Here is a 25,108-nt window from a genome sequence, read left to right on the forward strand (position 1 = left end):
ATTTGTGATCTGATGGTGTGAGTTCATTCACATCCTCAAAAATCCAGGATGATGTTAAGACAACACCAGATAGTGCATACCACGGCAAAATCCCCATGCAAGCTGGCAGAGCCACCGTAGCCAGCAGCACCTGCACAGGCATGAGCTCTTTTGAGCCTCAGCTCTTAACCTACATGTCCACGCTATGTGGGCCATATACAAAACATGATATGCTTGATGATTTTGGAGTGCAGACAATTAATTTTGAAAACGTTGTCAGTACCTCTGTGGTTTGTGCATTCCCTGGGGCAGCACTGCGTGCCTGCTTGCACCAGGCAAACCCTCCGTGGCGCTCCCAGGCCACCCCCTGCAGCCGGTGGATGGACTTCACACGTGGGCGAGCAGCCAGCCTGCCACCCCCTGCCTCCCTCCCCGTTCCCAAAAACACCAGCCAAAGCAGCTGTATGGTGGCTGACGCTGCTGTGCCATATATACCTGGGATATTAGTCTTCAGTATTTTGAGTGTCTGGCAAACGCTGCTAGTACAGACTAGTGGGAAAACATCTTGATACGAATAAGAAGTCATAATAAGCTTCAAGTCAATTATTTCTAGTGTGTTTTTAAATGTTTTTTTTAAAATAAAGCTACTCCGACACCACATTTCTGGAGGATCTCTTCATTGCGAGGGGATTGTCTCACTGTGCAAAGGGTTAACTCTAATGGCTGTCCGCAGTGGGCGTGAAAAGAACTTGGCCACAAAGCAGCGTCCGTGAACACATAATTTCTGACATGACATTTATTCTCTATCCATATCGTGTTTGCTGTTTGCAGACATTAATTTGTAAAGATTTTATTTTTGTCTTCCTGAAAAAAAAAATGGATTTTTATGAGTAAAACAATCAGTGAAGGTGGGCAGGGTGCCGCTATCCCCTTTAAACCATCAAAAGTAACACATAACCTGAAGTTCCACGATGCACAGATCCTTTCTGTTTGCTATCTGTTATTTATCCATTGTCAATAGTTCATCAGTTCTGGTCTGTGTTCCCACATCAAAAAGCTTTTTTTTCATGCATACAGCCATGCAGTAGAAAAAAATGGTGTGATCAATGACCTCCATACAATGAATATAACCCACCTAAAATGACCTGTTTGCATACAGTCTGCAAGCTGAAAACTTCACATCCCATTTATGCAAAACCCACCCACACTTCAGGGAAATGAAATTTATTCTTAAATAGAAATGAACTTTTTCTTACTGTTTTGAGTGAGGTATTTGAGTGAATTCTTGCAAATAACAAATACACTGGCAGAAATCAGGATGAGCTTGTAAACAGACCACAAAGAGGAAAAATTGCATTCTTCTGATAACATATCCCTCCTCATAAATATTGTAGCTAGTCCTACCTAACCAAGCGCTCTTTGTGAGCATTTCTCAAAGTGACGAATGGCGTCTCACCATTTCCTCTCTCTTTCTGATGATCTCTTATAATGACAGCAGCTTTTATCATAACTGTGTTTGTGGGAGCCCCTCGCTTTCTTGCTTTCTTCCTTCTTTTACTATAAAAGCTCTCAAAGGAAACCTTTGTATGCCAGGAGAAGCCAAATTAACATAATGTGCAGCATCTATAAATAGTCCCTTCAAATTACACTCTTCTACAAAACCTTGAAGTGATATTTCTTTGCTTTTTTTTCCTACTGCAGGTAAAACACACAAACTTGTATAACATTTCATAAAACATTATTTTTGTTGTTCCGATTTACTTATCCTGCCATTTTCTTTGGCTATTTTTCAATGCTTTTATTCAGCCACAGGCAAAAGATAGTCAGCACTTTGTTACTGTATTTTAAATTCGAGCAAAAAAGAACTTGTTAGAAATATGGCATGTAATATTGGCAAATTAATTACCAAGGGCAATAAAAAAATTGTCCTAAAGACAGATATTGGATAAAGTAGATTTTTCATAAGATGTGTTTCTAAATTTTTTTTCAAACTTTTTGAGAATTGCTTCCACATGTGAAGAAACTAAATAGAAAAGAGCTCATCAGCTGAGAAGCATTAACATAAGGATATTTAAATCAATGAATGGTGTAAGGATAATAAATGAGAAAATACTAGTCACTATTTGCATACTGTAAGGATCATGTGGTGAATTTATCAGATATTTCATGCAAATGAAATTATAGAGTTTTTTTTTTTTTTTCACACAACGCCCAACCAAAGTGTGGAATTCAATTCCACATGGCAAGTGAGTTCAAGAGGAGTTTAGACAAATTCCTAGAAGATAAATCCCTTAGTTTTTTTAACGAGACAGTCTGGATATCACCAGTAACTCTGAGATTTCACATTGCTGAGGGGTTACAATAAGGAAAAGCCTACTGGCTGTATCCCCTTCTCCTTATATTTTTCTGCCTGGACACAGTTAGAGAGAGGTATAGAGGCCACCCTAAGCCCACGCGGTCGTTGTTATGATCTTAAATGTCTCATAGTCATTGCCCCCGTTTCATTCTGGAGGTGAAGACCTGGTGGCACCCAATACTTGTCAGGATGGTGTGTATGTGTGTCAGCCCTGGGACCCCCTTCCCCGCCCCTCCTCTCGCTTCCAGGACAGCCAGAATATGAGCATGGCTGTGAAATCTGTAGAAAAAAATTAATCCTGCGTGTTGATTGAAGGTAGCTGCCATCGAGCTGTTAGTACTGTAAATATTAGTCATTGCCAGGAGGCACCCATTCCAGCTGTGCCGGATCACTCCTACCTGGCACGTGTGCCGCTCGCCGTCTGCTGCGGCGCGGATGGAGGAGGCTCAGGGCTCTGCTCCAACAGAGGCCGGGGCTCTTCTGCCTGATCTTGATTTGTTTGTGCCTTTCCTCTAAGGACCAAGTGGTGCAAAATGGTTTAAAAGTTATCCTCGTGAACTATACAGTTTCTTGTCAGTATTAGTTGCTTACCGCTGCTAAAAAAAGGAAGAAATGGCTGATATTATCAAACACAGCTTTTCAAAACCTGCATAGGAACACACCAATTCTTCCAAAATATTTTATCTTTTTTCTCTCTCATTGCTTTAATGCTGAGGAGCTGCTTTTTTTTTTTTTTTTTTTTTTCCCCTCGGCACTTTTAAGGACTGATAATTTAGTTTTTAAAGAAAAAGATCAGCTTCTCAGAATCTCATGACTCCCATGACTGAGCAGTGGGAAAAACACTAAATATCACAAGATGCATAATTAAATCACAGGCATCCTTCAGTTTCTTGAGATTTTGTCCTGGGAATATTTTCCTGATCTCCAAAGCAGCTAACATTTGAATCCTGGCCAGGGAAAGGCAATCACCCCTAGTCTAATCTAGTTTAATTTAGGGCTTGCAATGAAGCTAACTCATGACCAAACTGTTTGCTTTTTAATTCCATGGCAGTATAACCCATTGCTATATCGTAGGCAAATTACTGATCCCAGCTCATATACAAATACAAAATTTATTTACATAAAGCATAAACTAAAGTATTGGACAGCTACTCAAAGAATGTCTGTTTTGTTCAAATTAAGAATAGCATGTGCATTGAAGAAATCCTGTGAAAACTATTATTTCAAACTAATAGGGGTCCTCAATAAATAATTTTTGAGAAAATGTAATAGCTGCAGAATCAGGAATCAAGCTCTTTGTGCAGTTAAGCTCACTATGTTTCCTGAGGCAGCACCATCTACATTGATTATGAGTTCCCCTTCCCCATAACAGTTACTTCTTAAAGAGGAATTTATTAAATTAAAATAGCTTTGAATGTTTTGCATGATGCAAATTCTTTTAACGCTTCCGCTTCTGTAACTCAACACAGTGACTCAAATGCAACAGAGAAAAGTTCTTGAAGCAGGTTCATGGGAGGGGTTTGCAAACAGCTTTCTTGCCCTGCTTCAATTTGACTGTCATTTTCCAGGAATCGCAGAGTGAGTCTTTTTTTTTTTTTTTTTTTGCAGCTTAAGGGGGTTTTTGTACTGTTGCCAACCCTTTTTGGGGGGAGTTTAGCTCCTCTTTGTTCGGTAAGACATTCCAGCTGTAATGCCGCCCGGGAAGGCCTCCCACGTGGCCGGGCTGCGCCTGTACTCACCACGCGTTGCGGAGCGCAGCGCGCTTTGTGCCCGGGCCCGTGAGCTCTGTTCGGGGGCTTTATCTGTTATAATCACCTTGCACATTTATGGCTCACTACAATAAAACCTCTGGCAGCTTGTTTTCTTGAAGGAGCATGCTCAGCCTGACGGAATACGAGTTCACTGACTTGCTCCTCTCTCAGCTTTCTGGAATATTACAGCGCCTAGCCTTTTCATTAAATATTTTTTTTTTTTCTCATGAATGTAAATAAAAAATTTAACCCAATATTATTTCCAAGCCTCTGGCAACTGGGGGAAGAATAACCTTGAGGAGAAAGGGCTTTCGGTAATTGAATTGCCAAAGCAAGCACACAGTGTGTGACCTTCTTAATATAAACGTGGTGAGCAACGAGCCTGGCGGTGCTCTGTGCGTCGGTGCCGTCCAGATTCAGAGTTCCAGAGCCCTTCAGAGATGATGGATGAGTTACTCTGGTGGGGGCAGGATTTTCCTGAGTAGTTCCTACCGGCTAATTCTGCTCTCTAGGGAATTTAACAGCAAAACTCCCTTTGATTTCAGTGGTAACTGCTTGTAAGATCCCACCCTGCTGTAAGGCAGTGTGATGTGGAGGAGAGCGTGGCAGCCATTTTCTACATGAAGAGGGAAGGGAAGATAAAGGAAAAATTTGGCTCTAATTTTAAGGGAAATTGAAGTAGGCAACATGAATGCAGCAGGGTGCCACTGATAGGGTAATTCATGTCAATAAGGACACGAGTGCATGCACTGTACCAAGTCTCTGAATTATTTTTCTCACATAATTAAATACTCAAGTGCTATTAAAACCTAGAGTTATCAAGCCTAGTCCATGTTAGTGTGGGACTTGATTCAACCTTGCGTCTTCAGTAGAAGTTGTGGACAAGGCTATGTAGAAAATACTCATTTAAAAGCTTGCCACCATCCCATAACATGATACATTTGAATAAAGAAAACAATCGGCATTTTCAGATGAGGACAGGAATGCTTTTAATTCCCCAAAATATCTCTCATTGTCAGGCAGGAGGGCTTTATCTCACCTGTAGCTGAACCAGCCTCTCTGGGATCTTTTTATATGCATAGCAAGAAATCTGAGTTTAAATATGCTCACTTTTAGAGGAGATAAATACCTGCCCAAGAGTGAATATCTTTCCTTTAAATATACATGGAGCCAGGGTGAATGGTTCAGAAGTGGAGGTATATATTTTAAAAGACTGTATCTGATCATATGAAACCCAGCCATGGCGTCCCAGCTGTGTCCCATGAAAGTAGATTTTGTGTGTCTATTTTTTAAAGATCTTTTATATAACTAGATCTAATGAGGTTGATATTTTGCATGAAAAATGTATAATTTCAGCCTCCTTTCAAAAGCAGAGGTTCTTAGAAGGTTTTGTACCTATAACTGCCAAAACAAGCTTGTTGTACATCATTTATTCATTTTACATCCTGCTTAGGAAAACATAGTATCTATAGGCTATTTAAAAACAAAATGTGAATGGGAAGTTAGTTTTCTAAGTTTATATTTAATAACTTAATTCCCAAAAATGTTCTCTGTACTTAAATATAAGAGAAGTGACTTAATACGGAATCAGGAATCTAACACAAGTTCCAAATATTACTCAGGCTTAACCTTATGGTTACAAAATAGATCAGTCCAGGCAAAGGGGGAGTTCTGTCACTTTTTTGTTACATTACTTTGACCCAGGAGTGTAGATGCTATAGTCAGAAAATACTAACGCTTGCTTGCTATAGCCAGAAAAAAACCAAGAGTGATCCGATGGTCATGTGCCCACCCCACAGCTCATTCAGTGCTTCTTCACCCAGAGCCTGGGAAAAACACCGCTCCCTTCCCTGCTGTCCCCTCCGAAAGCTGCTGCGAGGTGCGGTTGGGATGATGCCTTCTGCGGGGGAAAGGAGTGGGCAGCTCAAAGCACCGCCACTCGTTTCACATCAGGCTCAGGACCTCGGCCAGCTGGTGTCTAGGGCACAGGTTCGCTCCGTGCCCTACCGGTACAATTCTCCGTGCTCCACTCACAGCTCCCTGGCTCATGCCTCCTTCCTCGAATAGAATCATAGAATCATAGAATCGTTTAGGTTGGAAAAGACCTTTAAGATCATCCAGTCCAACCATTAACCTACACTACCAAGTCTACTCTAAGCCAATCAAGGGTAGACTAGACTAAACCATGTCCCCAAGTGCCACATCTACCCATTTTTTGAACACCTCCAGGGATGGTGACTCCACCACTTCTCTGGGCAGCCTGTTCCAATTCTTGACCACCCTTTCTGTAAAGAAATTTTTCCTAATTTCCAACCTAAACCTCCCCTGGCGCAGCTTGAGGCCATTTCCTCTCATCCTATCGCTAACTACTTGGGAGAAGAGACCAACACCCACCTCACTACAACCTCCTTTCAGGTAGTTGTGGAGAGCGATAAGGTTTCCCCTCCGCCTCCTCTTCTCCAGACTAAACAACCCCAGGTTTTTGGGTTTTGTTTTTTTGTTTTTTGGGGTTTTTTAACGAATCATAAAAGAACTTTATTAGCCTATTGTGATCTGTGATGAGCCAGTATTTTCCATATAATCGTGTACACCTCTGAATACCTGCAGAACATCTGGGAGCAGCTTCTCATCACACACTGGGAGTGTACTCCCATTGTCATGCGTTCTCGCTTTTGTTAGCCTGATATATTTTTGTGTTTATTAAAAAATTCCTGCACTATCTTTATGAGTCTAGATAAAATATATGCTCAATAAATGTAAAGTCAGTAAATGGTAAAACAGTATTTATAAGTGGGTTACTGACCAATCGTTAAAAAGCAAAACATTGAGTTATAGTGCTGTGCTGCAGCTTTACAAACGATACGGTGTCTGAACAAAGAAATCAATATGTCACAATTTTGAATTACTCCGCACCTTTTAATTTCCAGAGATCATCTCGCTTCAGATCTTGACGTGCATCACTGGGTCAGACACTAAATGGGCCCCATGACGACCGCCAGTTCCTGTCTTACAGGGCTCAGTACACTGCATGCAAATATTCCGTACAGCAGCTCTTTCAGATACCTGCCACTACACGTTATTCATCCTTATCTAGTGGCTAATGTGTCATAGAATTGAAAACGTGCAATTCAGTGCAGATAATTTGGTTCACTGAGATTGAGAAAGGGAGAGAGTTCCAACTCCTCCAATGTGACTGACTTTGTGGTCTCAATCTCATCCCTGGTGAAAAGATCTTTGTTTTTCTTCCTCTTTTTTTTTCATCTCCCAAAACTATCGCACCACACACGTTACTGAAGAGTGAGTCACACAAGAAGAAAAAAAGGTGGTGCGGAGGGTGAAGCAGCATCTCTCCCCGAGGAAGATCCAGGCAGCGTGCTTCGGGGTAGTAGGGAGAGGTGCTGCTGTGTCACCTTGCTGCTGTCTGTGTTCCCCTCTGGTCAGCTGTCAGCAGCTTTCATTCAGTTTTGCACCACCATACCCAACAGTTACCAGTAAAATCACATATTGCTTACTTGTTAAATTCTCAGTTTCCTCTTAAGCACAGCCGAGCTGAGCCTGAGTACATCTGGAAAGCCTGAATAAATTTTCTCCAGCTGCAGGTTTCAAGTGATAATTCCTTGCTTTTGAATCGCCTTTTACACATGCTCAGCTATTCGGTCAAATGCATACTCATGCAATATGCAAACACAAAATTAAAGGCGAAGGATTTTAAATGTTAGTATTTAAAATGCACATCTCCCCAGCATATGATAATTGTACTTTAAGCATCAGCGTTCCCCTCTGCTGAAAATGCCTTCATCCTCCCTCCTCTCTGCCCTTGGGCTCCACACACCCTTGCATGCCAGTGGGCTGTCCCCCAGGCTGAGCCCCGGCAGCTCCCCACGCAGCCCCTCATCACCCCGGGGCCCCCGTCCTCCCCTGCCCGCTCCGGCTCTCCCCTTTGGGTCCTCCTCCCAAACACTGATATGTTTTTAGATTCCTTCAGATCTGATGGCGATGCCAAGACCGTTGAATAAAGAAGACTCAGAAATGGTGTGTGTAAAGCTTACATTTATAAGCTTATTCTGTTTAGGTGGACTTGTTAATTTTGGGGCATTTCTAACAGCACCTCACACAGTGGGTCTCTACATAAGTACTATGGGTGTTATAGCTCTCAAGGTTAAAAATAAGGTTGATCAATCTGTAAGAAGAAAATGACCTTGTGCTGCTGAAAGTCTCACCTGGGAGCTAGGTACCGAATGCCTGTTCTGAAAATAATGCTAAATATAAGAGTATTTATTGATCCCTTCTGTTCAGATGGCACTCACTTTTCCTAGGCTACATTTGGTTTTCCCCTCTGCTAGAGCTTAATTCTCTCCTGCCAGGCCATTGAAAGCACTGGATAATAAGAAACCAAAATGTGCTTTCTCTGGAAGTACAGTAATTGAGAGGGAGACAAATACATAAGTGGCTATCTGAGGACCATAAGAGGGATTCTGGCCTACCCAGCACATAGATTTTGTGAGAATGACAGTATATTTGCAGAGCCTAATGAAAGCGAGCCAGGAGTGCAGTATGATCAGCAAGGCCTGTCACCAAGGCACGGGATATCAGCTTCTTTACTGAAATGGAGAAGGTAACATTTAAAAGAATTGATATTTTTAGTTAATGCGTGAATCACGGGGGAGATTATATTTACATACTGAAGGATTTCTCTGTGGGGATGGAGTCCTGTGCCTAGCACTACGCGTTCAGAGGACAGAGAGCTCAGCCCAAATGATGATCTGCTGGGAGAGGGAAGAAGTCCCAGCTCCCTCCCTTGGCCTCCACCTTTTGCAACGCGTGGGCACGGCACCAGCCATCCACGGTTTCTTGCCTGCTCCTGACCCGGAGCTCCTGATCCTGCTCCGCGGCTGCAGGGCTGCCCCCGGTCCCGCTCCCCCGCCGCCTTTCCCACCCCAGCAGGACAGCGATGCTCGTGTGCAGGCTGAGGTGGCTCTCTGAAATGTCCGCATGAATCCCGTCACGTATTGGCTCATTTTGGACTCCGGTCTACAACCAGTATCATTCAGACAGAAAATTACTTCAGAATGGAGAAAAAAGAAGACATCTGAGACAACCCCAGTTTACAGTAAGCCTTCCCAAACACCTGTATATCTTGCTGGCTCTTGTAGTAGCCTGGATTATTTCTGTTTGGAGGTAAAGGCTTTCAATTCCAGTTTATAAATGGCTCAAGATGTTACTAGACAAACAGAAATAAAGAATTGTCTAGAGGTTTTTTTCCCCTCAGTTTCACTGAGGATCCTGAAATGCGAAGGCTACCCTGATGCTAAGAGGTATTTTTTTGCATGGCTTATTTTCCTACATCATTTCTCTTCCAAGAGTGTGCTGAAGGTTTGGGGACTGTCTTGCTTTTCCCTGTCACTACACGGATATGCTCCCTGCCCTGTGTAAACACCGATGTTTCATTGCAGAGACACATTGAGCTTTCAGAGGACTCTGGCGGGTGCTTCACCAGAAGCACAAGACTGGCCCCAGTTTAACAGAAATATTCATGTGCTTAAAGCTCTGTCTGAGCTAAATGACATTGCTGAGCTGATTCCCTGGCTCTGAAGCACCCTCACAATTAATTTCTTATGCAGTCCCACAACCTTTGGGACATGGGTTCCTCTCCAGGTGATCTCCTCTTCTCAGCGGGGCATCCCACAGCCACAAGCCCTGTCCGGCTGTCCCCACTGCGGATCCCCACGTCCCTCTCAGCACGGCCACTGCAGGCAAGGGGACTCGGGCACACCTGCACCCATTCGGCACCTCCCTGCACCACAGCCTTATCAGCATTAACCTTGCAACGCTGCAAACAGCTTAAGAAGTACCTGACAATGGAACACGGGGGATTCGCAGCATATATGTTTCTATGGAGTATTCAACGGTTTTTACTGCAGAACAGACCGGGAGAATCAGTCTTATGTGAGAAAACGTTTAGGCTGCAATCTGGGCAGTTACATTTCTAACTGTGTTTAATTGGGTTAATGGCTTTTGCTCAGTTTAAAGACAGAGGTCCTGCCTTCCTTCCTCCAAACCCCTCAAATCCATGAGTTTATGGTGCTCTGTATCACTTCTGTTTTCTTCGGTACCAACAAAGTAGTCTATCCTGATACATCGTCATACGATGCTTTCTTATTTTTTTGTTTACTGTACTCTATGTGAATGTCAACAACGGAAATGTAAGAATGCCAAAAAAATGGGCTCTAGCTTTCTTCAGTGCACTGTGATCCCAAGGCGGCAGTTTGGAGCTGGGCTGTCAGGCCACCATCCTGGATCAAACTCAATACATAATCTTCCCATCCCAAGATTAGGCTCTCGTACAGCTATCCCTCTTCTTTCTTCTTCCAAGTAATCCCTGCTATTTGCTTACATTGTGCATTCATTTTCCTAAATTGTAGCTCTAATTTCCTGTAAGCATAAACAATGCTGACTGACCACTGCAGCCCATCACTTGCATCGTTAAGGATGACTCTGAACTCCTCTATGGCCCCTCACTTCTACTGCTGAGTATTTTACACACACACTTCAACAAGCATGTGATCCCAAATCGGATTTTTCTATAGCTAAGCAGCTGGACGCACTGTGCCGTACTCACTGATGGAAAGAGATGTTTAGCTTGACGTAATTACCTCAACCGTTGACCACAGTGCCTTTGAGAACCCTTCCATTATGCAACATCCCTGGAGGCATATTCCCCCTTCAGCCATGCAGGCAATTTAAGAACCCCTGGGAACTGTACTGTCGGTCTGCATGCTGATCTATGATGAGTAAATGTTGCTTGAACAGTTTTTGTCAGTGCTGATTTACTTGCTTTGTTTGTTTGCTTGCGGTTTTAATAATAGTATTAGAAGTCTTTGCTCCTGATGTATTTGACATTGTGCCATTGGTCCATTAGGATTTGGTCGAGTGTTGTGTATTATTTTTAATTTGCATTCACAGTATGCTCTGTAATAACTCACTCTGAATTCTAGCAATGGATGCTGTGAATTTGTATTAACAGCAGCGCTGATTTGTGCAATGTGTAGTAAAATTCTTTGCAAAAGAATACTTAGCGCTTCATGTCCTTTAGCATAGGAGATCAGAGCTTCCAGATAACAATAGAGATTTTTCTCAGCAAATTGTTCCTGGGCTAATAGTAATGAGAAGGATTTCAGCTTGGATGGAAATCATTGACACAAGCTGCTGTTGATGCCAAAAGTTTACACGGTTTCAAAAAGCAATTAGACACAATTATGGAAGAAAAATCCATGAAAGGCGACTAAACACACAGATAGCTCTGGTTCAGAAAGTCCCTGAACCATTGATTGCTGGAAGCTGAGAAAGGATCCTAGGGACAGATCAGTGCACAGTTCTTCCCTAGGTGTCTGCTACTGGGCACTGCCTGAAGAACAGGCTGTTCTAGTCTGACCCAATGTGGTCTTTCTTATGATGTCACATTAAGAAGTCATGCTGAGAGCACTGAGGAAGAAGAGAGAACAGGGCAGGAGGGAAAAAATCTCCCTTGAGGTTAACAACTTGCAAGTTTTCAGCGTTTCTGCATTAAAATCCTCCTTTGTATCTAATTAGAATTCAGATCCTCTTCCCCCCATCAGCTTCCTTAGGAAGCGCCTACGCACTGGACCGCACTACAATCACGGGCATTTCAATGCCCGTGGTGCCCCTAATTGGATGAAGCCTTGCACGGTGGCTGGCAGTAGAGCACTGATTTTCAGTAGCTACTGGCCTCAAGTTTGCTTATGCTACAAGATGCATTTTTGGCAATGAACGTTTATCTGCCATGGGGCAGGATCATGATTGCTAAAGAGAAGCCGGTTACTTGCTTAAACTAAACAGAGGAATCTGGTGAAGCACACACAACACGTGACTCTGACACATAAAAATCATAGCCAGTTTACAACAGTGAAAAATCACTAATATTGTGCACAAGAGGCAAGTCCTACTATAAGCGTGATATCTTATGAGACGTTCAGCATCTTGAAAACTTCTCTGTATGCCCTGACTTTTTTCACCTTGACCTTCTCTGGAGAGTGAACAGTACCTTACAGGATGAGTTGTCACCGGCACACTTGATGAACCTCTCAAAACTGGAATACACATAACTGCTTTTAAACACCTAACACTTCAGCTAGTTTTATGCAGACCTCAACAGACTGTTTGCTGGCTGAATTTAGGTATTAAGTTATTATTTTAATAAAGCCCAATTTGTTATGTTATAGGACACAAAATGCCGTCCTGAAAAAAAACCAGTGAAAAATATTAAGGCAAGACTGAAAAAGCACAGCAGCAACAGCCACACAAGGTGACTGCAGGGTTGGATATGACTTTTTTTTTTTAATGGGATACAGGAGTGCATTGTTTTTTGCCATTTTTCTTTTGTGAAGTAGTCTGGACAATTTGATATCCTGGAGTTTGGCAGACAGCATCTCAGTTCTTGCTGTTTATCATTTAAACCATGTTGCCTGGAAATAAACGAAAAAGTTGTGAAACTTAGTGAACCAATGACTTTCTCCCAGTTTGAAACACATGGAGTTTGGTTTTATGGGTTTGAGGTGGTTCGGGGTTTTTTTTTGCTAAAAGCACTCACATTGATGACTATGCTAAAAATACCCAAACAGTAGTTTTGCACCAACACCTCACTCTGGGGACTCTCACGCTTTGCCACAACGTGGGACTCCAGTTTCACTGAGTATGCTTAATACCCTTCTCTTCTTCCTAATTGTACCAGTAATCTCCCTTCCTATTTGCAATAACTAATATCCCTGTGACCGCCATTGCTTAGATGAGAAGGCAGCATTAGGAAAGCATTTAATGAACATTAATTGCTTCTTAATATGATTTAGCTGCTGGAAATAAGGCAGCTAAGCTAGCTCCATGTGACCAGCAGCCCTACAGGCACCACCACCAGACTTCTTTTGAGATGCAATCCTGTCGACCTGGGGGGCAGCAGCCGTTCACAGATGATACCCAAGGCTACATTTTACTTTTCCAAATTAGCAGCTAAGCAGGGTTGTAGGAACTCAGCAACACAATCATCATGACACCACCTGGCTGATTAGTGATCTCTTCCTTCTGTGCAAGCCAGCAATTATCAGTTCCCACTGACTTCAGAAGCTAACGGGAATCAGAGGCTGGGGGATGCTGCCAAGATGCAGCTGCTTCCAGCTGCCAGGAGGATGGGATGGGACACAGACGCGGTGTACGCTGTTCAGTCTTTGTCTTTTCCTGTGTGGCATCTTTGGCACCTGTGCCTTTATCATTTTCACCCTCTACATTGTCACCTGACACCATCGCTTCTGACACGGCAACATGATGCAAGAGAAACTTGATCTGTGAATCCAGCACTCTTAAATTTGAATCCTGATTTACCATTGATTCTCACCTCACACTTTAGTTAGGTCACTTAACCTCTCTACTAAACTGCTCTGCCAGAAAATTAAGGCTGGTAACACCTAGAGATATTGTTACAATCAATAAATAAGTGTTTGTAAAGTTGTTGGTAAACACTAAGTGCCAAGTCTAATTTAAACAGGTACCGTTTATAATTTTCCCCATTTTCTTTGCAAGAACTTTTGTGTGACACAGATATTAACCTTCTGATCTGGGAAGAAATCTCTACTGATACTACAGACTGGTGTTGGCAGCAGACCTCTAACTTGAAATATGAGGTCTTCACTGACATCACTACATTTCCCATGGATTAGCTGACAGTGATACTTCAGGACTTATGGGAAAACTGTGTTGCAGAGAGAAATAACAGTGAGGGGGGAAAAAAAAAGTTTTCTGAACTGTAATTCTTAGTCTTCTTTCAGAGCTGAAACAGAATACCACTAGACCTTCTAATATGAAAGATTTATTGTTTCACATGGAGTATTTAACGGATATTACAAAATAGTTGATAATACCCAGTAACATAAGCGGGAGCCTTCAAGTTTTACAGAGGTAACAGTGGGATAGAAATTTCTAGTACCTGCTAACCAGTGAACATATACGTACCTTGAAAAGCTCGACTGTTGGCCCCTACATGTCAACCAGATTTATAGGATAGGCCTGAAGCTGAAGTTTTTTGGAAACGGTGATGAAACACCTTCATGTTCAAGACGTTTATGATTCATGACAACCCCAAAAGAGTTAAGTTCTTCAGGACTTCAGAAGTCTTAACACTGTCTTTGTTTCTCTATTACAACTAAGCAGTCCAAAGCCAAGGGGACAACTGAGCGCTGCTCGCAGGGGCACTGTGCACTGAGCCAGCCCGACGCCTGCTACCCCTTGGCAACACCAGCCCGCAACTGCTTCTACCTCCCTCCCACCGGCACCCACAGCGCTGCTCAACAGGGACATAACAAATGCCCTAAAAAAAATAATTAGCTATTTCCTAGCATACCCCATCACAGCTGGTGCTGCTCCTCTTGATGGACCACAGGCATGCTGCTTCTTACTGTCCTGTCTAACCACTTACCACTCACGGGATCAAGTCCCTCGTTACTTCATTTGTATCGCTGCAGCAGAGCTCTTGTTTTGAGGCTTTCCAGCTGTTGTTTGAAGATGTACGGACAGCAGCTCTGAGGCTTAGCGGAGCGCTTGAAGATACAGAAAACAGGAAGGACAGGCAAGAATCTGCAAAAACAAGGTGTCAGTGGGCTGGCTCATGACTGAAAGGCTGCTGTAAGGTACAGCACCTCAACTCTTAATACAGTGGGCCTAATTGATGGCACCTTGTCACCTTGCTAGGTTTCTCATAGCAATGGCTGGCCTTGTGAAAACAACACCGAAGTACACAATTAGGCAAAAGGATGCAAACTTACTACAGAAACATTTCTTCACCAAAACCACTGCAAGTACCTTTTATTGAAAAAAAAAAAAAAAAAAAAAAGCCACAGGAAACAGGCACCACGTTGAGTGTTATTTATAAAGATAAAGAGCTGTTAAAACAGCAGCGACGGCGCTGCTCCGGCCCCGGGGCAGAGCGGGCTGCCCGGGCCGCCCCCGGTACTCCCTGCCGGGCGACCCCCGCCCGCCCGCCCCGCACGGCGCCTCCGGCCCCGCCGCCCCTCCCCGTTCAGGCTCCGGCAGTGCTTCATCTCCCCCGCACCGCACGACAACCGCCCTGCTGCCTTCGCTACCGAGGAGAGCCCCGAGCGGCCGCGAGCAGAGGCCGCCCGGGCCCTGCCCTCAGGCCGCGGCAGCTCCCGGCGCCCAGCCGCCCCCGCCAGCGAGCGGGCGAAGCGAGGCGGCAGCCCCCAGCCGCGCCGCCCCCGCACGGCAGCCGCCACCCCCGGGAACCTGCCCGGGGAGCGCCGCGCCGCGCCGCCCGCCCGCCTGAGGGGGAAGCTTGGCGGGAAGCGCGAGCGGCCCCGGCGGGCAGGGCCCCGAGCAGCGGCCGCGGTGGGAGGGGGGCTGATGGCGGCGGCGCAGGGCTACGGGCGAGGGGCGGAGCGGAGAAACCCTGTGGCTGCCATGGCCGCCTCCCCCTTCCCTCAGCCTCCCTTAAATACTATGGGGCGGCCGTAGCTGCGGCGGGCGCCGCTGCCGAGCGCACCATGCGGGCTGTCATCGCCTTGGCCGCGGCGCTGGGCAGCCTGCTGCTCGGCGGCTGCCTGCTGCGCCTGGGCGGCCAGCAGCCCCTCCGGGCCAGGTAGGGCGGCTGGGGGGGGGGGGCTCGCCCACTGCGGTGGGGCTGCGGGGCGGGAGAGCCTGGAGCCGGCTGGGGAGGAAGGAGCGGGACGTGGCGAGACCCCCGCCGCCCTCCGCCGGGAGAGGGGCGCGGCGGAGCCCGCCGCGGGCTGGGCTCGGCTCGGGTGTTCGCGGCGTGCGAAGGGTTCGTGGGGAGGAGAGCGGCGCCGCTCACGCCTGCTGATGTTTAATCACTGGTTTTGACAACTTTGTTTTCCCCTCTTGCTTGCCAGGTGCTGGGAGGAGGAGGGAGCAGCAGCTGCTGTCACGCCCAAAGTGGTGCGAGCCCTCAGGTCGCCCCTGCCGTCCCTTCCTCAGAGCGAGAACAGGTACGGGCTGCCCGCCTTCAGGTACTGGTAGCGTGGGTCCGTGTGGGAGGCTCTGCCGAAGCAGAAATTTGCCTTCGCTCCAATTCATTCGTCCTTTTGTTTTGGCAGCTTAATCAGAGCGTTAGAGACTTATCAGACTGAGGAAATGAAAATTCACTTTAACTGTGATAAATTATTTGCTCCTAGGCCCTCTTAATGACGGCTGTCACTCTGCTGTTGGTTTTGAGCCCAATAAAATGTTGCATGTAGCATACGATGCAAAAAGTGCTTGCTGAATGGCATGTTCCAGATATCTTTTATTCTTCTTTCCAGGAAGGTGGAGCTGGAGCTGGGTGATAGTTACCATTTTTGTAATGTGTATTTTGTTAAAAATATAGATTTCTCCTTCAAAATCCATAGGATGAAGACCAGACATACGAAGCCTTTTTTATATTGTGTAGCATCTTCCTTTGTGGGAGCCCTTTTGCTTGATCCCGTGTCTCGATCTTTTAGATCAGTGTAGATCTTTGCTTTACAGCTTGTTATTTTATACCGTGAAGTTTAATATGAAAACAGTTGGCAAAATTAGCTGTGAAACAAGTCATGTCTTCCGTGCAGGCTTCAATATTAACGACTGTGTTTTCGTGCTCTTGAGTCTTCACACACTGTAGGAAAACTAATAGTGCAGAAGAGGCTGGTGTAATCCACACATGAGATACTACTCTGTAAGAAGTTTTTGGTATTCTCTTTTACTTTATATGGCCTCATTAGCATTGCAGTTCCAGTGATTATTATATGTTAATATATATTATGGTCAAAACACACGATAAAAATTAGAACTTGGGAATTGGGTCTTTAATGGGAACTGTGACGTCCTGGTTATATTGAAGTCAATGGTGGCAATGCAGTTAACCTTACTGAGGCCGCCATTTCACCCAGTCTAGCTGAACTTGAGGTTGAAACAACATATGCTTTCCCTAAGTGAATGCAAGTGATATTAGTGGTAGCAACCATTGCAGTGTACCCTAACAGCAGGTTTCATATGTGTTTCCAGTGAAGGACCCTTGTGCTCCCTGTCTCAAAATGTAGAACTTTCACAAGCCTTATGTTTATAACATCCTTCAAAATTAGACTGAAACAAAAGGAACATTTGCAGAATTCTAACTGCTGTTATGTGCTTCTAGCCAGCTTCTCTTTCCTGTGCTCATTTTTTCCCTTTCTGCTTTTTTTTTTCCTTCTTTTCCACTCCTTACAATTTATTGGTTTTGCAGTATGTACTCTGTTCTGCTTTGGTTTTTGTAGCTGCCACTCTATTCTTCTCTCCACTCTGTTTTGTGTTATGTCTGTGGTTCCCCCCCTGCCCCATCTTCTCATACTCTTCCTTTTCCCTGCTAGTTTCTGAGCTGCAGTCTCCTGCCACTTAGCTCTGTGTGCTAAACCATGGAGTCAAATTGACTAGAAATGCTGGCAGAGAGCACTTCTGAGAACAGAGTCTAGCTACTTCCCATCTGCTGTTAGTACACTCACAACTGGAGCAAAGAAAGGGGAAGCAACACATACCGAAGAGGGCTGAAAATCCGTGGCATGTATGGGTCAGTTTTTAATCGCTGTAATAAGGCAAGTGAGCATGAGATTTTAAATACATGTTTTTCCTTAATCTACTTGGAGGATTTTGGCACCAATTTGGAGCTAGTTTTGATCAACCTGAAATTGTATTTCTTAGTGACTAAGTGACTGCAAAAGTGTGACAAGTAAATAATTTGTCAAAAAAAGTTTCATTTCACTGTAGCTCCTATAACCGTAATGTCTTTGGAGGGAAGGCTTGCTGGCTGAATCCAGGAGAGGATGTTCTTTCTCACCTGAGTGACTACGCTCAGTAAGCTGGCCTGACAGCGGTTGTGGTGTATGTTTGGCATATGAGGAAGGAGAGAGAGCTGCTGGACTGACCAGGAGCTGTTACTTAATCCAGAGAGCAGCTGGACTGGGCAGGGAGCCATGCTAGAGGGGTTTGGTCCAGGCAGCAGCTGGACTGGGCCTGGCTGAGGGCCATGCTGGAGAGATTTGATCCAGAGAGCATCTGGACTCATTCAGGAGACTCAGACCAATCCCTCACTGATGGAGATGGATGGTCTGGTCAATAGCAGTTAGATTCCAGTTTGCAGTGGGGTTTTGCTGCAGTATCCATGAGTATAGCAAAAGGACAGAAGAGTCCCTTGTTGAAATAAGTTGTACAGGGGTTAGTGAATTTTTGAGTCAGATGAGGCTGTTAGTATGTTGATGCATAAAGCTAGGAACAATCTGTCGGTGCGGACTTCCTGAAGTATGGTTCTCCTAAAGTACTCTGACAGTTCGAATAGCAGTGCTGTGTTGCTGCCAGCAGTGTCCTTTCCCGTGTAAGAGTAAGAGGATGTGCATGGATGTTAGGTTAGATTCTGATTTCTTCATCAGTTTGATGCATTTTTCTGGAAGGCTAAGATTTTCTCACCAGCTTTGGTGGGAGGATCCAGGAAAGGAAAAAGAAAAAATAACTGGGCACTATCCTTCTTGAACTCCATGTATAAGTAACCTAGACAGTCTTCAGAATTGCAGGCTAATCTTTCTTCTCATCGTGATTTCCTTTGCTGCTGGAGGCATATTTGTAACCAGACATCTCATGAAGAATCTCTGAGGCCCTATTATTCTGTTGCCTTGCAATATTGAAAGCTAATCTGTTCTTTTACTTTGAGTAATTCTTTTAATAGGATGAAACTGAGGATAAATGGATGAAAAGCGGGGGATTGGTTCAGACTGTCATAGATATTTAGGCAGCTATTGTGTACAGCAATGTTTAATTAGATGGTGACCAGGCACCTAAAGTTCTCTGAAGGTCTGTGTCTTAGTAAATAAACTTGATGATGCAGTTTTTCTCTTACAGGACATTTCTTACCACTTTTTCTTGTTAGGTGTTAGATCACAGAATTGTAGAATTGTTTAGATTGGAAAAGACCTTTAAGATCATCAAGTCCAATCATTAACCTAGCACTGCCAAGTCCACCACTAAACCATGTCCCTAAGTGCCACATCTACGTGCCTTTTAAATACCTCCAGGGATGGGGACTCAAATACTTCTCTGGGCAGCCTGTTCCAATTCTTGACCACCCTTTCAGTGAAGAAATTTTTCATCATATCCAATCTAAACCTCCGCTGACACAACTTGAGGCCATTTCCTCTTGTCCTATCACTCGTTACTTGGGAGAAGAGACCAACACCCAGCTCGCTACAACCTCCTTTCAGGTAGCTGTAGAGAGTGATAAGGTCTCCCCTCAGCCTCCTCTTCTCCAGACTAAACAACCCCAGTTCCCTCAGCCGCTCCTCATAAGACTTGTGCTCCAGACCCTTCACCAGCTTTGTTGCCCTTCTCTGGACACGCTCCAGCACCTCAATGTCTGTCTTGTACCAAGGGGCCCAAAACTGGACACAGTATTTGAGGTGCGGCCTCACTAGTGCCGAGTACAGGGGGACGATCACTTCCCTAGTCCTGCTGGCCACACTATTCCTGATACAAGCCAGGATGCTGTTGGCCTTCTTGGCCACCTGGGCACACTGCTGGCTCATGTTCAGCCGGCTGTCGACCAACACCCCCAGGTCCTTTTTGGCCAGGCAGCTTTCCAGCCACTCTTCCCCAAGCCTGTAGCGTTGCATGGGGTTGTTGTGACCCAAGTGCAGGACCCGACACTTGGCCTTGTTGAACCTCATCCAGTTGGCCTTGGCCCATCGATCCAGCCTGTCCAGATCCCTCTGCAGGGCCATCCTACCCTCCAGCAGATTGACACTCCCACCCAGTTTGGTGTCACCTGCAAACTTACTGAGGGTGCACTCAATCCCCTCATCCAGATCATTGATAAAGGTATTAAACAGAACTGGCCCCAAAACTGAGCCCTGGGGAACACCACTTGTGACCGGCTGCCAACTGGATTTAAGTCCGTTCATCACAACTCTTTGGGCCCAGCCACCCAGCCAGTTTTTTACCCAGCGAAGAGTACGCCCATCCAAGCCACGAGCAGCCAGTTTCTCCAGGAGAATGCTGTGGGAGATGGTGTCAAATGCTTTACTAAAGTCCAGGTAGACAATGTCCACAGCCTTTCGCTCATCCACTTGAACAATGTGACTGCCTCTGCAGTGTGACTTACAGTTTTTGTCTTGAGTTTATTTCACAGCCTACTGCGCCTGTTAGTAGGGTTTCTTACTAAAAAAAGGCCATTGTTAGTAAGATTTCTCTAGTAGTCTCCAAATTATTCATGGAACCAGTATCATTTACACCGCAATACTATGGTTCTCTGGCAAATCCTCATGTCTATGCCTCATGCCATCCTCTCAGTTTTTACTGTAACTGCAAGTACAGCTTAAACGTGCTTAAACTAACAGTACAACCAAAAGAAGTAGTCTTGCACTTGTCCCACCTTTAGACACTTGGTCCTCCCTCCCTCCCCACCTGTGTTTGTGCTGGCATATTTGTTTGTGTAGTCACAGCTTTAATTGCAAAATAGAGGGCTCAGTACTGCTAGTGCTTATCAGGGGAAGGTGACAATAATAAGAGGAGCGAGGTAGTCTTTTCTTTGCTATGAGGCCCAGGGTGTGCTGTGTTAAGCTTGCACAGAAATTCTAGCTTCTTTTGTACTGCCCAGGAATATGTAACAGATAAATAATGCCAGCTCCTACAAGGGAAGTGAAAATGGAAGTGAAAATAGTTTTCTTAACCACTATTTATGTATACTTTATATACAAGCAATAACAAGGCAGCAGTACCCTGAAAAACTGACCACCACTACTCTGTTTGCATAGCCAATTTTAAGGCATTCAGTTACTATTTCCCTGACTTACTGTCTGTCTTTGAAGGTCCAAGACAAGGACAGTGTAGAGACTGTTGGGGTAATTGAACAGTATGAAGAAGTGATTGAGGAGCTATGAGTAAACAAGTTAGTATTAATACAGTGTTCCATAGTGTTCCATTTTCTCCAATTCCGCTCTCAGCAGCAGATCTTTATGCAGGCCTAGGGAATAAACAACTATACTTAATTAACTATGCTACAGAGACCTGTACGTTCTGTCTCCTGTCAAAATATTGCATTCCGGCAGGCAGAAGGGGAAGAAAAGACAGGCTATTACCACAATTATGAACAGTAGCTTAGTATATTGCACAAATAATTTGCTACAGTTTAGATTAGTCAGCACTGGTGGCCACTTCACTAATTTTACTGCTCTCTTAGTATTTTTTCCATTCATTCCCAAGTGATGCATGCCGACATATTTTAGGAGCACATTTCTAACACGCCTCATGTATTAGTTCTGTCTAAATGAATAGGTGTTCAGCTGAAAGCTGCTGCCAGGACACATTTATGTTCTGACAGTGTTGAAAGGTTTTCCAGCCTCTTTCTGTTTACTTGGTCCAAGTGAAACTGCTCTGTCATTCTGTCTATCGTGTACTATTGTAACATTATTTTAGTGTAAGTACCTTATTCTTTTTACTTTACCCACCATGAGACTCTGAATGTTGCTTGTCATGTTATGTGTCATGTGGTTTATGAATTTTATAAATAAAAAGTATCTGACATTATGTGTAACTCTGGTGAATGCACCAGAAGGTCTTCCAAATAATTTCAAAATGCAGCCTCTGTTAAAGACCTGATTTAGCATTCCTTAGATAAGCAAAACCTCCAGGGGAACTTGAACAAGGATAGTAGGATCAGTCTCTTTCACAGTTACTGTGATTAATGTTACAAGACAAATTCTTACTCCTATGGTTTGATAAAGCCACTTTTATAGTCCATTTCACCAAGCATTTAAATTGTGTATTGCTTTACTAATCAAGGTGTTGTGAATCTTAAAAACGTCGCTAAATTCTTATCATCTGATTCATTTGAAATAGCGTCAAAGATAGCACTTAAGAGCATCCTTCCTAGGGAAGTATGGATTATGGGGTTTTAATAGTATTCAACTAATAGACTATGAGTTTCAAATATAAATTACTCTCTTCAAGGGAGAGATTAAGACAGAAGGTATTCACAATCTGGATAGTGTTGTTCAGTGCCAGTCTAGTAGAAGGATATAAATGTGCAGTATTGCATGCAGAAGGTATCCTTTTCAGCTGGAGATGCTCAGCTGGAACAGGGTTCCAAGGTCCTGTGCTGCTTCAGGCAGACAAGAGCAGGAAGCCATAGAAAAAGTGCAACAACTAGTTCTGCTGGGCGTGGGGTGCATAAAGCCAGTGAGTGGGATTTTTCCTTGCTTTCAGTGTGGACTGAACTTAGGGATGAAATTCTTGTTGCTTTAAGTGCTGCCAGACAGTCCAGTTCTATCCTCTTTTGAAAATCTCACCCCACATTCTTTCAGTTGTTCCCAGCTGATTTTGTGGGAATTTTGGAGGCTTGGCCTTTCAGTCCTGGGCATATCTTTATGTTATGGTATAATTCACAGCACTATATTTCCTTTTTCCATCTTTCCCCCCCATACATCCTTTCTTGATCCATCACATGTCCATCCATTTTCTTATTCTGATAACTGTTTGGGGTTGAGTTTCGTTTTGTTTTTAAAGGGCTTCCCTTTTCTTTCTCAGCCACTCTCTGATTCTGTGACTTGAAATGGCATCTTTCCCAAGTAAGAGCTTCAAAATCAGCTTGTCAGAAATCTTGTTGATAAGTGGTCTCCGTGTTTTAACAGGTAAAGGTAATGGAGTTTTGGTCCTTGTTAGTAAAAGGGATGATGGTTCAGAAGCAGAGCACATTGTGTATGAAGCAGGAAGACCCTTTCTCTTTGTGTATCAATGCCTCTGTACAGAGACGGCTTAGTTGTTCTGTGTTTCTAAGAACAGCACAGGTTCTGTTCACTGCTGCAGCTCACACCCTGGAGTGAATGACACAGCATCTGCCTTCTGTATTTCTAGTTCTGGTTTGGACAAGTAGGTTGCGGTGTCCAAGTGTTCTCTAAGTAGTGAATCAGTGGAAAGAACCCAAAAGGAATGGGGTGGGGCAGGGAGAGGGGGAGATGGTGAGAAGCAAAGAAAATAAAAATGGTGGAGGAAAAAAACTTGATGAGAAATGACAATAAAGATAGCAGAAGGTTGATGATGGAAGAGGGTGATTGTATGAGACTGAACCTAGATACAGGGTGAACTGAGGTGAATGGAATAAGACCTTGGTATCTCAGTCATTTACTAATTTACAGCTCAATCTTCTACCAGGACTGCCAGAGCAAGAGGACCACACAGGAGTTTGGTGAAAATAAGACAACAGGAATTAAAGATCTGGCACTTGCCTTGGTTCCTTTTACAAATATTTATTCTCACTGTGTAAATAAAGAATAAACAAGGGAGGAAGTATTAAGCTCAAGTCAGTAAGCTAAGGTCCAAGTAAAAAGATCCACTTCACCTGTGGTGTTTCCTGTACGTATTATATTGGCTCTGAATATTGCATGTCATCAGCAACTTCAGGAAATCACATCTGCTAAATATTTTACTGGTGAATATTTTAAATCTCTTCAAAACATAATGTTCAACAGGTTTCCCATTTAAATTCTTTTTTTTAAATTACATTTTCTGATTACAGTGTAAAGCAGAAAATATAATTCAGACTATGAAACAGTGTTAAAGAATCAAATATTTTATAGTCATTAGCAGAAAACTCCCCTTTTATACAAGAGCTTCACAATAGAAGTCAATAAGATTTCTTTGGTAACGTTTTCAGCTAAATCAACTGTTATTAATCTTATTGTCATAGCAAAGTAAATGTGACAGCATTGTCAGAATATGTTCTCTCTTTTAAAGTTTGTTGCTTTTTCTCCCCCCGCCCCCCAAACAGAACAACTGTTAATAAAAATGGAATTTACCAGTTTGAACAGGCTTCAAAATGTAAGGCAATTCAGGACAACATTTTGTCATCATCTATCAAGAAGAAAAGGTAGGTGTTTGCTGTGCTTTCTGCTTTGTATGTTTTAAATAGAAGTGTAAAAGATTGTCCCTTTTACATAATTGTAAATGATATGAATGTGGAGCTATACAACAGGAAACTGAAATTGTTCAACCAATGTTTGCCTGCTTTTTTTCTTTCACATGTATTAGATTTATTTGAGTTTGGATTTTATTATTTTTATTTTCACAATATAAGTCAACAAGATTTCTCCTTGCCAGTTAGCAACACTTTATTCCAAGATAGTCACAAAAAGGTAGAACAGAATCTGTGAGGTATAATTTCATTCTTGAGTGTCTTTTTCCTGATTGGTGAACACTCCTGCTATGGGCAACCTCAGTTAATGGATTCTTTTCATCATATTCACCAGAGTAAGTATAGAAATGTACTAGTATAAAAACTTGCTAATTAATTGCACTCATGATAATAACTAGTCCACAGGAAACTAATTATTCAATTTTAGATACATTGAAAAAACACCCCAAATTAATTTTGGGTTTCAACTTGCTGTTCTGCCTTTTCCTAACATGGAAAAAGATATTTGAGTTCAAGCAAGTCTTGCCACTTGCTACAGTGAAAATGAGAGAAGCACCCCATTGCTTTTGACATGTGACATTTTGCCTATATGGATGCACCAATAAATAAAACATTGTAAATAGGAAAGGCTTCCCATTAGGACCAAGTTCCAGCTTAAAATTAATTGTGTGCCACGGTGTTTTTAAAATTGGAAGCTTTCCCTGCTGCCCGCCCCCCCCCCCCCCCCCACTTGTGAAGAGAAGAGAAATGGAATGAGAAACAAAAGCTCTGCTAAAAATAATTATGTGCCTTTCCCCATTCAAAGGACTGGAGAAGTCAAATCTTTTCCTAACACAGAAACAACATTAAATCATGATTTTAAAACTCCTCCTGTCTTTTCTGCCCCCTCCTCACTTTCTCAATGTGTTTTAAGGTCTTTCACCTATTTTTAGGTCACCATATTTCCAGCATTCTGTCTTTACTCTTAATTCTTTTTTCTTTTTTCTCCTCTATAACCTCTTCTCCCATCAATATTCCACCTCATCAGCAAGGCTATCATTGAAG

At 43.6% G+C, this 25,108-nt stretch overlaps 1 protein-coding gene across 1 annotated transcript in view; it reads left to right on the top strand.

Moving 5' to 3' along the window:
- The first annotated feature begins 15,647 nt into the window (after positions 1-15,647).
- The window catches only part of ST8SIA6 (ST8 alpha-N-acetyl-neuraminide alpha-2,8-sialyltransferase 6), a 37,747-nt gene continuing 28,286 nt past the window's right edge, over positions 15,648-25,108 (top strand). The window contains exons 1-3 of the mRNA XM_075705722.1: positions 15,648-15,742; positions 16,014-16,130; positions 23,921-24,019. Of these exons, the coding sequence (XP_075561837.1) occupies positions 15,648-15,742; positions 16,014-16,130; positions 23,921-24,019 (311 nt within the window). The remainder of the gene's footprint in view (positions 15,743-16,013; positions 16,131-23,920; positions 24,020-25,108) is intronic.

This window comes from Pelecanus crispus, chromosome 2 (genome assembly GCF_030463565.1).
Source record: "Pelecanus crispus isolate bPelCri1 chromosome 2, bPelCri1.pri, whole genome shotgun sequence".
Lineage (NCBI taxonomy): Eukaryota > Metazoa > Chordata > Aves > Pelecaniformes > Pelecanidae > Pelecanus > Pelecanus crispus.